This window comes from Nomascus leucogenys, chromosome 7b (genome assembly GCF_006542625.1).
Source record: "Nomascus leucogenys isolate Asia chromosome 7b, Asia_NLE_v1, whole genome shotgun sequence".
NCBI lineage: Eukaryota > Metazoa > Chordata > Mammalia > Primates > Hylobatidae > Nomascus > Nomascus leucogenys.
The window spans coordinates 12,586,023-12,600,539 of record NC_044387.1 but is presented as its reverse complement, the minus strand read 5'-3'; the positions used below and the strand labels follow the sequence as shown (position 1 = coordinate 12,600,539).

The following is a 14,517-nucleotide window of genomic DNA, read 5'->3' as shown; positions in this document are numbered from 1 at the left end:
GGAGCCTGGCTGGGAGTCGAGGGTCTTGAGTGGAAGGGCTCGTAGAAGCTGTCTGGCCCGAGACACAGATTCCTAAACCCTGGCCTGAGGGGGTGGGGCTCAGGGCGCAGGTGCTGGGGTTTCACCCACCTGGAGCCCCACTGGTTGAGTCAAAGCCTTCTCTAGGCCTCAGTGGCCACATCTGTGACATGGGCATAATGGGTAATGGCAATTCTTTCCAGAGTGGATAACAAGGTCAGAGAGATCAAGCACGTACAGGTGCCACACAGCTCCTGGCACTTACTGTGGGCTCAGCTAAAGACTCTTCCCTTCCTCTGGCATATGTGTCCTTGGAACCAGCAGGGACAGTGGCCGTTTCCCCAGCTCTGTTCTTTCGGCTGCCAGGCTGGCTCCCTGCCCTCACTGCCTGGGCAGGAGCGTCTCCCCACCCCTGCCCTGCATGCGCCTGCTGCTCTGGTCTGCGTGCAGCCTGCATGCCAGAGAGGGCTTTGAGCCAGAGGGGATTTCATTGTGTTTCCGGCCCACATGTTTTATTCCCTCCAGCCCACAGCCTTCCCTACCCGCTGCCTGCCCACCGTCCCTGGCGGCTGCTCTCCAGGCTCACACAAAGCCCGGCACCCCGCCAGTGACCCCTTCCTGGCCTCCCCACCCAGGGTCCCCGGAGGGCAGAGGGATTACAGGCCCCACCCAGAGCTGGCCATTACTCATTCTCTATCACAGGGTTCTGGAATGTCCGAACTGGAAGGGCCCTGGGAGTTCAGCCAGCCCAACCCCTTGGTGCACAGACAGGAGACAGGCCCATGAGGGTGTTGGTCTCTTCCAGGCGTAGGAGCACCTGGGGCAGACCCAGGCTCAGAACTCAGCGCACCTGAGGCCCATGGAGCTCCACCCAGCTTCCATCTCAGACAGTCATAGGCTAGGCCTGGAAGAGCTAAAGAAACCTCTTGGCATAGAGCCCCTGTCCTACTTTACAGAGAGGCAATTGAGGTCTGCAGCAGCAACTCCGTTTACTTAGTGAGAGCAAAATGCTTCTAAGAGGCCTGGCCTCCCAGAACAAACCCGACGACCTGGTGTCCATCCCTATGCCAAGGGCCATGACAGCCATACACACAAGAGAGGGTTAGGCACCGCTCACCTCACCAGAAGGTGTAGGGACTTCTTTTTGTTTTTTTTTTTTTTTTTGAGGCAGAGTTTCACTCTTGTTGCCCAGGCTGGAGTGCAGTGGCACAATCTCGGCTCACTGCGACCTCCGCCTCCCAGGTTCAATCGATTCTCCTGCCTCAGCCTCCCAAGTAGCTGGGATTACGGACATGCGCCACCACGCCCAGCTAATTTTTTTTTTTTGTATTTTTAGTAGAGATAGTTTCTCCATGTTGGTCAGGCTGGTCTCGAACTCCTGACCTCAGATGATCCACCCTCTGCAGCCTCCCAAAGTGCTGAGATTATAGGCGCGAGCCACTGCGCCCGGCTCTGCAGACTTCTTAGTAGCCCTACTTTACAGTTCAGAAGACTGAAGCTCAGAGAAGTGGAGATGCTTGCCTAAAGGCACACAGCGAAAAAGGGAACTCTTGGGTACAAGACTCTTTTTCTCAGGGAGGCAATGTGGAAAGAAGCAGAAGGTATCATCGTTGCATGCCCCTTGAAAACTTACCATCTTCTTGAGGAGAGAAAACTAAGTACTTGAAACAACCAACAGCACAGACAGGGCTTGGTAATGTGAGGGAACCCCAGGAGGCCTGGGGACTGGGTGACATGCACTGACCCTGGCAATGGGCGGGCTGCGACTGGCATTCCAGTGGAGTGACCAGAAGCCCAGAGGTGTGCTGGGCTTGGCATAATATCGGGCTGTTCTGGCGCCCCCACCCCTTTCCTATGTGTCCTGCCAGTCTAACCCCAGCTGGAGCAGAGACAGGCACTGCAGGAAGGCACCCACTCACAAATCCTAAACTTACAGGTTAGTGTGCTCTCACGCGCTGCGGATGTGGGTAGCCAGCCTACAGATCAAGAAGTAGACCATGCGGCCAGGCGCGGTGGCTCACACCTGTAATCCCAGCACTTTGGGAGGCCAAGGCAGGTGGATCACCTGAGGCCAGGAGTTCGAGACCAACCTGGCTGACATGATGAAACCCCGTCTCTACTAAAAATACAAGAAATTAGCCGGGCATGATGGTGGGCGCCTGTAATCCCAGCTACTCGGGAGGCTAAGACAGGAGAATCACTTGAACCCAGGATGGGGAGGTTGCAGTGAGTGGAGATCGCACCATTGCACTCCAGCCTGGGCAACAAGCAAAACTCCTCCGTCTCAAAAAAAAAAAAAAAAAAAAAAAGGCAGCAGATCATGCCTGGCACTCACTCCTACTCCAGGGTTCCGTCCAGTCCTACTTCCCGGGGGACCATTGTACCTGACCATGGTGATGATCTGGGGGAATATGGAAAAAGACGTGACGTCCTGGCCCCACTGAGTCCCTGACTTGCTTACATAGGTCATCACCCCTCCCTGTCTGCACTGGGTCCGGGGTGCCTGAGGAGCCTTGGCAATCTTAAAAGGAGCTCCAAGGAGGAAAGGGAGGGTGTGGTTACGGAGGGGAAGCCAACCCATTTCACAGATGCTACCCCTGAGGCTCAGAGAGGAAATGGAGGGGCCAGGTCTCAAATTGGCATGTTCTGCCTCCCCGCCCCTCCTGTGTGCAGAATAGTCAGTTTGGCAGCCACACAGGACACCTGTACAATCACACACACTGGCTCTTTCATTCCATCCTCCTTGCAGCCTCCCTCCCCCTCGCTCACCACCACCTCTACTTCGCAGTGGAAGAAACATTGGTTTGTGCTGACAGATTCAAGTCTCAAATATTACAGAGACTCCACTGCTGAGGAGGTGAGGCCATGGTGTACTGATGAACCCCCGGAAGGGCCTGGGGTGGGTCACACCAGGGCCCACGCAGACCATAGTGGGCCCTCTTGCTCCAGGCAGATGAGCTGGATGGTGAGATCGACCTGCGTTCCTGCACAGATGTCACTGAGTACGCGGTGCAGCGCAACTATGGCTTCCAGATCCATGTGAGGCTGAGTGCAGCTTGGGGGCTGGTGGTGGGCAGCGTGGCTGGAGGCCCCTGGGGGAGATTTTGGTGTTGAACATGGCTTACCATGGAGACTGGATCCCTTCACTCATTTACCCAGAGGCTCTGTCTTCAGAGCCAGAGCTGTGATGCCAACACTTAGCATATCTGGGGGAGACGCTGGAGCCAGCAGGGGTCTTCTCGGGCCAATGGAAGGGAGGTTTTGTACCCCCTGCCCACCCCAGACTCAAGATGTTAGATGCATCCTGGGAAGGAAGGGCCACCCTCCCTGGGGTCCGTAGTGGGGAGGGAGTCATGCGGCTGGCCATGTGGCAACCTACCCGTGCGGTGGCCTTGCAGACCAAGGATGCTGTCTATACCTTGTCGGCCATGACCTCAGGCATCCGGCGGAACTGGATCGAGGCTCTGAGAAAGACCGTGCGTCCAACTTCAGCCCCAGATGTCACCAAGTACGTACTAAGCTGGACTGGGGCCTTGAGGGAGGCACTTACCCTTGCGTCCCTGAGTGGGTTTCTAGGCGCTCCTGAGGGCTGCACATTCTGGGCGTTCGTTTCTCTGTCAGCAACATGCGAAGAGAGTAGTGAGCATTCTCGGTATCATCCAGAAGTACACTGAGGGTTTGAGGTTTGATCTGCCTCAAATGTGATGGGGCCTTTTCTCTTTGGAGGAGATGCCTGTGAGTCAAAAGCCCCTGCCAGGTGGCTGTTCTGTCTCTGTGCCTGTGCCGTGGGGGCCGTGTCTAAGCCTGTGTTGGGAAGGGGTGGTTTGGTAGTTTGGCCTTGGTGCCCACGCCTCCCGGGATGGGGAGCTCACTCCCTCTGGAGGCTGCCACGGGTACTGGGGTGGGAGGGCTGAGTTACCCAGTGGCAGAGCCCCCCACACTATCAACACCAGATGCCCGTGGCGGGCTGGGACTTGGAGCTGCTGGGCAGCGGAAACAGAGTGTGGCATTAAAGGGGGCTGGGCTGGGTGTAGTGGCTCACACCTGTAATCCTAGCGCTTTGGGAGGCTGAGACGGGAGGATCACTTGAGCTCAGGAGTTCAAGACCAGCCTGGGCAATATAGTGAGACCTCGTCCCTACAAAAAATTTAAAAATTAGCCGGCCGTGGTGGGGTATGCCTGTCAGCTGAGGTGGGAGGATCACCTGAGCCCAGAGGCCGAGTCCCCCAGCCTGGCCACACTGTGGCTATTCAGCCTTAGGCCAGAGGCTTTCCCATCTAGGTTTCAGAGTCCCCATCTGTCACGTTAGCATGTCATGTCTGTACATGTGTGAGGATGTGCCCAGAGCACTTTGTGAACTCTGAAGCACTGTGCAGTTGGACTGTTATTTAGCGTATAGGCCTAGCTGCTCTAAGAAAGAAACCCCAGGCACAGTAGCTTAATCGAGATAGATGTTCATGTCTCCCTTCAGAACAGCCCCGAGGTATGCAGTCCTGGCCTGGTGGGGCTCGCTCTGCCCTTCTGCCCTTTCAGGGGAGCCACCTGCCACACGCACTCGGCAGCCTATAGTCACATGGCCACAAGTAGCTGTGGGAATACTGCGAGTGTAGTTTTTGGCAGGGTGACCACCTACCCAGCTATGACTCTGACTGTGGATAAAGAGAATTGCCATAGTTGTCCAGAGTCTCTGCAACTTGTGTTCTGTGCACCCCGAGGTCCCGCCTTCACTCCATCAGCAGTGACTGTGGGCATCCCCCTTGCCACTGTGAGCCTTGGGAACCCGGGACATTGGTCTCCTACATCAACTCGTTGATCACCATTTGCAAAAAGCCCCCTGCCCGCTTTCCACATTCGCCCACCCCGTCCTCACGCCCATCATGTGAGAGGTGTCGCTGTCCCACATTACAGATGAGGTCACTGAAGCTCAAAGAGGGCAAATGGACCAGTGTGGTGGTTCATGCCTGTAATCTCAGAGCTTTGGGAGGCTGAGGTGGGAGGATCACATGAGCCCAGGAGTTCGAGACCAACCTGGGCAATATATTGAGACCCCATCTCTATCAAAAATTTAAAAAATTAGCTGGGCGTGGTGGTGCATGTCTATAGTCCCAGCTACTCCAGAGGCCGAGGCAGGAGGATCACTTGAGCTAAGGAGTTTAAGACTGCAGTGAACTATGATCACACCACTCTACTTCAGCCTGGGCAGCAGAGTGAGCCCCTGTCCCTTGAAAAACAAAAACAAGAAGAGGGGGTGAGGGAAGCCAGGCATCCTGGTGGGTCCCTGGGCTGTCAAGAGGTGGAGCTGGGATGTTCCCAGGGTCTGTCAACCAGGAAGCTCAGGTCGGGCTGCTTCCTTCCCTGGGGTCTGTCTCCAGCCCCTGGCGCAGGGCCTGGCACACAGGTGTCACTCCAAAAGTGCTCACTGTGGGACTGAGGGGGTGAGGACCCACCTGACGTGGCTCTGCTGGTGCCCTAGGCTCTCGGACTCTAATAAGGAGAACGCGCTGCACAGCTACAGCACCCAGAAGGGCCCCCTGAAGGCAGGGGAGCAGCGGGCGGGCTCTGAGGTCATCAGCCGGGGTGGCCCTCGGAAGGCGGACGGGCAGCGTCAGGCCTTGGACTACGTGGAGCTCTCCCCGCTGACCCAGGCTTCCCCGCAGCGGGCCCGCACCCCAGCCCGCACTCCTGACCGCCTGGCCAAGCAGGAGGAGCTGGAGCGGGACCTGGCCCAGCGCTCCGAGGAGCGGCGCAAGTGGTTTGAGGCCACAGACAGCAGGACCCCAGAGGTGCCTGCTGGTGAGGGGCCGCGCCGGGGTCTGGGTGCCCCCTTGACTGAAGACCAGCAAAACCGGCTCAGTGAGGAGATCGAGAAGAAGTGGCAGGAGTTGGAGAAGCTGCCCCTGCGGGAGAATAAGCGGGTGCCCCTCACTGCCCTGCTCAACCAAAGCCGAGGAGAGCGCCGAGGGCCCCCAAGTGATGGCCACGAGGCACTGGAGAAGGAGGTAGGCACCACGGTTGGCTCTCTAGGAGGCCCCTTGCCCCAGCGCCCCTCCAGTCCCTGCATTCATGCCCTGGCATTTGTCTTGCACTCCTACAGTGATGGGGAGCTCACCCCTGATCTGCTATGAGTGTGCACCCCACACTCGTGTGAACTAGAATCTTCTTCCATAGACCTTAGTAGTTTGGTTTGGTTTGGTTTTTTTTTTTTTTTCCTAGTTCTGCCCTTAGCAGCCATAGAGAAGAGAAGTGGGAAGAGAAGGGAGAGACCTGCCAGGCGTAGTGGCATACACCTGTAATCCTAACACTTTGGGAGGCCAAGGTGGGAGCGTCCCTTGAAGCCAAGAGTTTGAGACCAGTCTGTGCGACATGGCAAAACCCCATGTCTACAAAAAAAAATACAAAATTTAGCTGGGCGTGCTGGTGCGTACCTGTAGTCCCAGCTACTTGGGAGGCTGAGGTGGGAGGATGGCTGGAGCCTGGGAGGCAGAGGGTGCAGTGAGCCAAGATCAAGCCACTGCACTCCAGCAGTCTGGCAGTAGAGCCAGACTTTATCTCAAATTCAAAAAAAAAGAAGAAGGGAGAGACTGTTTATTGTGCATCTTCTGCACGTGGCCTCCCTGCCTGCACTGACTCATGGAATCCTCACAGCGGCCTCTACCCCTAGGGTGGACCTCAGCAGTTTTACTGACGAGAAAACTGAGGCTCAAAGATGTTTCCTCTGTCACCTACATGATGTGTAAACATCTGTGACCACAGTTTCCTGTTCCTAACCCTGTCTAGCCTTCTCTGGGCCAAGGCTCTCCCAGGTCATTGACCTGGCCATCCAGGAAACAGCCCAGCGTCTCTCCTGGCCACCTCTCACTCCAGGGCTGCTTGCCCTTCTCAAACCCTGAGCCATTCCTAAGCCTTCCAGGGACGCTGGGCTTGTATCCGTGTGGAGCTGGAAGCCTGTGGGCTCCTCACTGCCTTCCACCAGCCCTGCCCCAGCTTCCAGGCCCCACTGACCACCCTTCTCCCTCGTAGGTTCAGGCTCTTCGGGCCCAGCTGGAGGCATGGCGTCTCCAAGGGGAGGCTCCTCAGAGCGCACCGAGATCCCAGGAGGATGGCCACATCCCCCCAGGCTATATCTCACAGGTAAGGCCGGGGGGCTGTTTTTCAGAGGGAGGGGGCAGGTTTCTGGTTGCCATGTTATCAGGAAACAGCTGAGATTTTGGGAGCCCTTCCTGTGTGTGCTAGAACCTGTGTGGGGCATTTGACATGCGTCATCTCATTTATTCTCCCCACAGCTGGTGGGTGTGATCACTGTGCCCGTTTTACAGACAAGGCCACTGAGCTCTGAGAGGTTATGTGACTTGCCCGAGGTCACCCCGCCTGCAGGTCTCAAACATGGGATTTGAGCGAGGGTCCGGCTGACAGCAGAGCCTGTGTGTGAGTCCCCGTGTGACACTCTGCACTCGGACCCTTGCCCCGGGGAAGTGGGGGGCTAGTGGCCCCAAGAGTCACTCCCTGAACACAGGGAAATCCTGCTGAGGCCCACCGGGCCGAGGCAACACACAAGGAGGTCTGCAGGACAGGGGAGCCTCCAGTAGCCCTCAGAGAATGCACCGTCCGCCTAGGACAGCGGTTCTCAACGGGGTCCATTTTGTCCCCCTTGGGGACATTTGGCTGTGTCTGGGAATACTTTTGATTGTCACAACTAGGACAAACTAACTCTCTAGAAAAAACGTGTGTGTGTACACATATATAAGTTTATTATAAATTTTACCAATAAAAACAATGCTTAGTACACAATTTACAAATAAAAAATATATAATTTTATTGTGAATTCCGTATAGCAAATGGATTTTTCTCAGAATGCTTTCAGTGATTTTTTCCATACTCTTGTATCCACAACTAATTAACAAACGGGGGTTGTTTTAACATGTATACTGGTTGACACTTTTGTTTATGGTAATGAGTAAGATGAGAAGACATTTGTCAAAACTTTACTGGTCCATGTTGTCAGCTACTTCTTTGCTAAATCGGATAGTAGTTTTCTATTGAGAATATTCTATTAAGAATATTTTTGCAATTTTTTGTTCTGTTTACAATGTAATGGTCATAGATGTGACATACTTTTAAGTTTAATCTGCATTATTAGCATTTTCTTGTCACTTGCTTAAGTCTAGACAATCAACAAAACAATAAATCAAGCCCTGATGTGTAATGTTTACCAATTCTGCAGTGTAAATACTCCCACTGTGGTGAATGCTGCATTACCAGCACAAAGTCCCTGGACACAGAGTTGGGAAGAGATGTCACACTATTCACTAGGATTTCCACCATGCAGATACAGTAGGTGTGATTGACCCCAAGAGCACGCATAATAAAACACAGTGAAATATTTAGGAAGTAATAAATTTGAGTATCTATTACCTTGTCTTTAATGTAGTTAATTGGAAGTATATAAATTTAATTTTTAATGGCTGTGCTTAACAACTACATCACAGAATTACTAAAAATTTGACAACCAGCTGTCTGTAGTTATCACACCATTATCTAAAGTAGAAAAGAAGGGGCCAGGCTCAGTGGCTCACGCCTGTAATCTCAGCACTTTGGGGAGGCCGAAGTGGGCGGATCACGAGGTCAGGAGAACGAGACTCACCTGGCCAACATGGTGAAACTCCGTCTCTAATAAAATACAAAAAATAGCCAGGTGTGGTGGTGCGCACCTGTAGTCCCAGCTACTTGGGAGGCTGAGGCAGGGGAATCACTGGAACCCAGGAGGCGCAGGTTGCAGTGAGCCAAGATTGCGCCATGGCACTCCAGCCTGGCGACAGAGCAAGACTCCTCCACCTCAAAAAAAAAAAAAAAAAAAAGAAAAGAAGGCTGAGATCCAGGCCCTAGGCAGGAGGAGCCTTCTAGAAGTTTCCAAGGGGAGGTCATGTCATGAGGGGGCTCTCAGGAAGGCATTGGCTGGGGCATGAGAAGGAAGGCTGGTTGGTGCCTATTGTGGAGGCCTCCAGTGCTGAGCTAAGAGTTAGAAGCTCTGGCCTGGTACGGTGGCTAACGCCTGTATCTCAGCACTTCGGGAGGTGAGGTGGGCAGATCACTTGAGGTCAAATGTTCGAGACCAGTGTGGCCAGAGTGGTGAAACCCTGTCTCTACTAAAAAAAAATACAAAAATTAGCAGGGCGTGGTGGTGGGCGCCTATAATCCCAGCTACTCCAATGGCTGAGGCAGGAGAATCGCTTGAACCCGGGAGGCAGAGGTTGCAGTGAGCCGAGATCCTGCCACTGCAGCCTGGGTGACAGTGAGACTCTATCTAAAAACAGCAACAAAAAACAAAACAAAAAAAGAGTTAGAAGCTCATTCCACAGACTTTCAGAGGTTTGGGGTCAGACAGTGACATCAGGAAAGTGATGTTGGAGTGGAGGGGGCTTGGGAGAGGGCCAAGTGTAAGGCGTTAGGAAATGGCTGAAGGAGGGTGAATGTCAAGGGTCTGGAGGAAGAAGAATTTAGGACTGGATGACCAGATCTACGGAAGGCAGAGGGGCCTTTGGGGGCCCTGAGGCTGGAGCTGCTGCTGCAGGGAAGCCCGGAGACCGTCCTGGGGCCAAGTAGTGGATGGAGGTTCCACTGATAGAGGAGCAGGCAGGGAAGTTGGGGTGGGACGCAGAGAGCGAGCTAGGGGCTTACCTTGTCCTGGGGAGGGGCAGGGGAGGAGCCAGTGTTGTGCCGTGTAGCCTCCCACCCTGAGGCAGAGAAGGGAGCTGGGGGCCCAACACCCCAGCTGAGGCAGGTGGGAGGGCCTCCCAGGCCCCCAGCCTGGGGGCTTCTGCCTGCACTCTGCTCTAAGAAGCTCCAGGGGCTGCCTTCTGGGTGGGTGGGGCTGGGACCCATTCGTACCCACCTATAATCAGAGCGGCTTCATCTTCCTCCATTTTATTTTATTTTAATTTTTTTAGAGATGAGGTCTTTCACTATCACCTAGTCTACAGCGCAGTGGCGCAGGGGCTCACTGCAGCCTCAAACCCTAGGGCTCAAGCAGTCTTCCCACCTCAGCCTCCTGAGTAGGAACCACAGGCTACACCACCACGCCTGGCTAATTAAAAAAAATTTTTTGTAGAGACAAGGTCTCACTATGTTCCCTGGGCTGGTCTTGAACTCCTGGGCTCAAGTGCTTCTCCCATCTTGGCCTCCCAAAGTGCTGGGGGTACAGGTGTGACCACTGCACTGGCCCGCCTTTGTCCATTTTACTCATAGAGCCAGCTTTAGATTTCCTTTAGATAAAGGCTCTGGCACTACAATGACGTTTAAAAGGCACTGCTTTGGCTTCTCAGCTTACAGGTGGCAAAACTGAGGCCCACAGAAGGGTGTGACCTTTGAGCTATAGGCAGACCTGTGTCTGGAGTCCAGGCGTTCTGGTCCCCAGGTGCCCCACTGGGTGCACCAAAGTCTGTCAATGTTTCATCCCGTTAGGGTAGGATGGGCACGGGGAGCAGGTGGGAGGGGAGAAGGGAATAATTGGGAAACAGCTGAAGACCAGGCAGGTGGAGGAGTGACCCCAGATGCGGAGGGCAGCAGAGAAGAGGAGCTGAGTCATCTGTGTCACCCTCAGGCATGGGCGGAGGCGGCTGGAAACTCGGTGGACCTGGAGGAGTGACAGCTGGGAGGGATTCCCCAGCTGGTATCTCAGGCTGAGTGGGTGCCCTTCCTTCAGGGGTTGGGGGCTTGCTGCTGCAGGACAGCTCTCAGGTAGTCTGGGGCTTCACCCACTGGATGTCTGGTAAAGAGAACCCTTCCCCACTATTGCAGTAGGGGACAGAGGCATTTCTTTATCTACTTTGATGTCCATGTCAGAGGTGGCAGCCAGGATCAGGACACCTTGGGCCACTCAGGAAGGTAGGTGAGAGAGCCCCGAGGAGCCCCTCTTCATCAGCTGAGTGCCACCTCCTGATGTCAGCCCCTGCACCCCTGAGCTGCTGGGTCTGCCTGCCTGGTCTGGCCCTTTTCAGAAGAGCAGTGCCCACCCCCACATTGCTGGGCTCCCCACTGGTGGGTGCTGGCGTACCATCTCCCTCTGTGCACAGGGTTCCCGTGCCCAGGGAGCCTCGGGGGCTGGTCCTGTGAGGCCTGCTTTACAGATGCCAAGACTGAAGCTCAGAGGGGGCAAGGGGTTTGTTCAGGTTCACTCCAAGGCGCAGCCAGGATGAAGACCCCCTCTGAGGTCCAAAGCCGTGTTCTGTTGTCCTAAGCCAGGAGACATATAGAGGGCAGGAACAGAAGCCAGGGGACAGACACCCCTGTCGCCACGTGAAGCTCTTGGCCCTTGCTCCTCCATCAAATCATCCCCAGGTGTGGCTGCTGGAGAGGCGGGGAGGTGGCCTTTGCACGGGGGAGACACAGTCCCTCATCTGGCCCTCTGTGCCTTAGTTTCTACCCTGGCTCTTCTTCCCCTTCCCTTTTTAATGACCTTAAACATTTTTAAAATTATATTAAAAGAAATGTTTACATTTTCAAAAATAATTTAAACAAACTGAAAGGCAGGAAATCAACACCTTCATACTCCTTCCGCTGCCAGCTGCCACCCTGGGGTCCTGTCGGTGGCTGCTGCCGCCTGCCTATCAGTTTCTGGTGGCAGCTGTAACCTGTCACCACAGCTACCTAAATAATGCACATGTATTACCTCACGCTTCTGTAGGTGAGAAGTCTAACGCAGGTCTTGCCACGCTGCAGCCGAGGCATGGGCAGGACTGTGTTCCTCTGCAGGCACCCGTTGTATCCCTTGCCTTCTCTGGCTTCTGGTGGCTGCCCGCGTCCCTTGGCTCTCAGCCCCTTCCTTCATCTTCAAAGCTTGCAGAGGGGAAGTCGAGTCCTTCTCCCTCCACATCATTCTGACCATCCCTTCCTGGTCACACCTCCCTTGAACTCTTCGCTTCTGCCCCCTTCGTCCACTTTTAAGGACCCTTGTGATTACACTGGGCTTGAGGGATAATCTGGGATAATCTCCCGATTTTAAGGTCAGCTGATTAGCAACCTTGATTCCCCCTGCAGCCTGAATTCTTCTTTGCCACGTAACATGACATAGTCACAGATCCTGGGAGTAGGATGTGGATGACTTTGGGGGGCTATCATTCTGCCACCCACAATATCCTCCCTACCTTTTCTGTGTTTTCACGTCCATTCACTGGGACGGACAGGTCTGCACGTTTGTTTCCGTGAGTGAGATCATACCACGTGTAGTTTCAGAAGCCAACTTTCACCACCTCATTTTGGGATCTTTTTCCACACCATCCACACAAAAACTCTGTCTAGCAGCTGCCTGTGGCCCATTGTCAAGCTCCATCCCATCATTTATTCAAGAGTTCCCCTGATAGGGATTTAGATTGTTTCCAGTTTTCATCTGTTACCAACCTTGCTGTAGGGAATACCCTTGTTCCAAAAGTCTCTGTATACATACGACTTTCTGTGGGATCATTTCTAGGAGTGAACCTACTAGGTCAACCAGTGGGGTCGCAAAATGTGATGATGCCACCGGACCACCCCACACACACACCGTCATGGCGGACACTCCCAGCAGTGGGTATTATTAGTCTTTGAGATACTTGCCCATCTTGTCTACTAAGCGTTATTTTGTATTACATCATCAGTTTCAGCTCATTTACTGAGCACCTGCCACATGTCAGGCCCTGGCCTACACCCTGGGGACTGCACCAATCAGATTTTCTCAGTCTTCAGGGAATTTATGGTCTGGCAGAGATAGAACCTTTTGAGGCAGGGGAGAGACTGCCCAGAGACAGAGCTAGGAGAGACATTTAAACTGGGCTGCAGGTCGGTAAATTACCCAGGGAGGTAAAGTTGCCAAAAAAACATTCCAGGCCAGGCGCAGTGGCTCATGCCTGTAATCCCAGCACTTGGGGAGGCCAAGGCCAGCGGATCACAAGGTCAGAAGTTCAAGACCATCCTGGCTAACACGGTGAAACCCCCATCTCTATTAAAAATACAAAAATTAGCTGGGCGTGGTGGTGGGCACCTGTAGTCCCAGCTATTCAGGAGGCTGAGGCAGAACAATTGCTTGAACCCAGAGGCGGAGGTTGCAGTGAGCTGAGATTGCTCCACTGCACTCCAGCCTGGGTGACAGAGCAAGACTCTGTCTCAAAAAAAAAAAAAACCACAAAATTCTAGGCAGTGGGAATAGCTAAAGCTCAGAGGTGTGAACGTGCTGCAACCATAACTCTAAGATTGCTTGGCAGAGAAAGGCCAGGGATGAGACCATAAAGGTCAGCCATAGGAACAGGGACTTGACTCTGTAGGATGAGGAGTCCCTGGAGGGCTTGAGGCAGGAGTGACAAGGTGAGGTTTGTGAATGAGGAGCTGTGGGGTGGGGATGGGAGCAGGAGCAGGAGCAGGTGCAGACTGGAGGTGCCAGGACCCAGGAGGAGGTGGTGTACCTGCCCCTGAGCCTTCTCCTCTGGAGACTGGGGAAGGGCCGCTGTCCAGAGGAACAGGGCAGCCTGTGACACCCTGGCCTCCGGCCCACAGGAGGCATGTGAGCGCAGCCTGGCAGAGATGGAGTCCTCACACCAGCAGGTGATGGAGGAGCTGCAGCGGCACCACGAGCGGGAGCTGCAGCGGCTGCAGCAGGAGAAGGAGTGGCTCCTGGCCGAGGAGACGGCAGCCACGGCCTCAGGTATGGACCCTGGGTGGGGCACAGCAGGCTGGGCTGTGAGCCTCTGTGCTGAGGCTCCTCCTAGCCAAACTGGGGAGGACTTTATCAAATAAGATGTAGGGGTCTCAGTGCCACATTTGGGGTAAAGGGTCAGCAGGGGTTGGAAGCTCCAAGAACTGGCCTGTAGCCCTTCTTAAAAAGGGAAACTGAGGCAGTAAACGATACCCTCCCCGCCCCCAACATCACCACTACCATGGGTGGTGACTCCTCCTGCTCAGGGGCCTGCAGCCACCATAGAGTCTGCCTAAAGGCACATGCTACACACATGCATGGGGGAGAGGCTGATCAGCTGCATCCCCTGTCCTCATAGGAGTGCCTCCTCCCTGGGCACATGGACCATACCCTGGGGAGAGCAGGGGAAGGTGTGAGCATTGTCCATGCCAGCTGTGTGCCAGGCACTGGGCCCCACGTTTCCCACGGGAGCACCCTTCATCCTGGACAATTCCCTCCCCTCCTGCCACCGCACACCTGCTGTGTGCCTGGCACATTCCTAGGCATCACTAGGGGTTTGCAGAACAATAGAAATGCTGGCCAATGTCACATGATCTGAAGCTTACAACCTGCCAGTGCTGTGCCAAGTGCTCATGCACTCGAACCCAGCCTTGGGGCCAGTGTGCTCTGCATTTTAGGAAGATCACCTTTGCAGCCACATGTGTTAGAGACCCCTTCCCCCTCAGCAGAATCTGGACTTCGCCCTGTAATCTGGCACTAAGGTTTCTGCTGTGAAATGGATAAAAATCACACAAGTGGAATAATAAAGACCATAAATAGCCTCATGTCATTCAGGGTGG

The 14,517-nt window shown here is 54.3% G+C and overlaps 1 protein-coding gene across 3 annotated transcripts in view; it reads left to right on the top strand.

The window, feature by feature from the left end:
* The window catches only part of TRIOBP (TRIO and F-actin binding protein), a 74,029-nt gene that overhangs the window by 50,423 nt on the left and 9,089 nt on the right, over positions 1–14,517 (top strand). For 2 of the 3 annotated variants that reach the window (XM_030815590.1, XM_030815592.1), the window contains 6 exons: positions 2,768–2,875; positions 2,968–3,057; positions 3,417–3,526; positions 5,492–6,017; positions 7,039–7,149; positions 13,540–13,687. In XM_030815590.1, the coding sequence (XP_030671450.1) occupies positions 2,768–2,875; positions 2,968–3,057; positions 3,417–3,526; positions 5,492–6,017; positions 7,039–7,149; positions 13,540–13,687 (1,093 nt within the window). Of the gene's footprint in view, positions 1–2,767; positions 2,876–2,967; positions 3,058–3,416; positions 3,527–5,491; positions 6,018–7,038; positions 7,150–7,301; positions 8,226–13,539; positions 13,688–14,517 lie in introns of those variants that run through there. The other variant, XM_030815591.1, reaches the window with a different exon arrangement.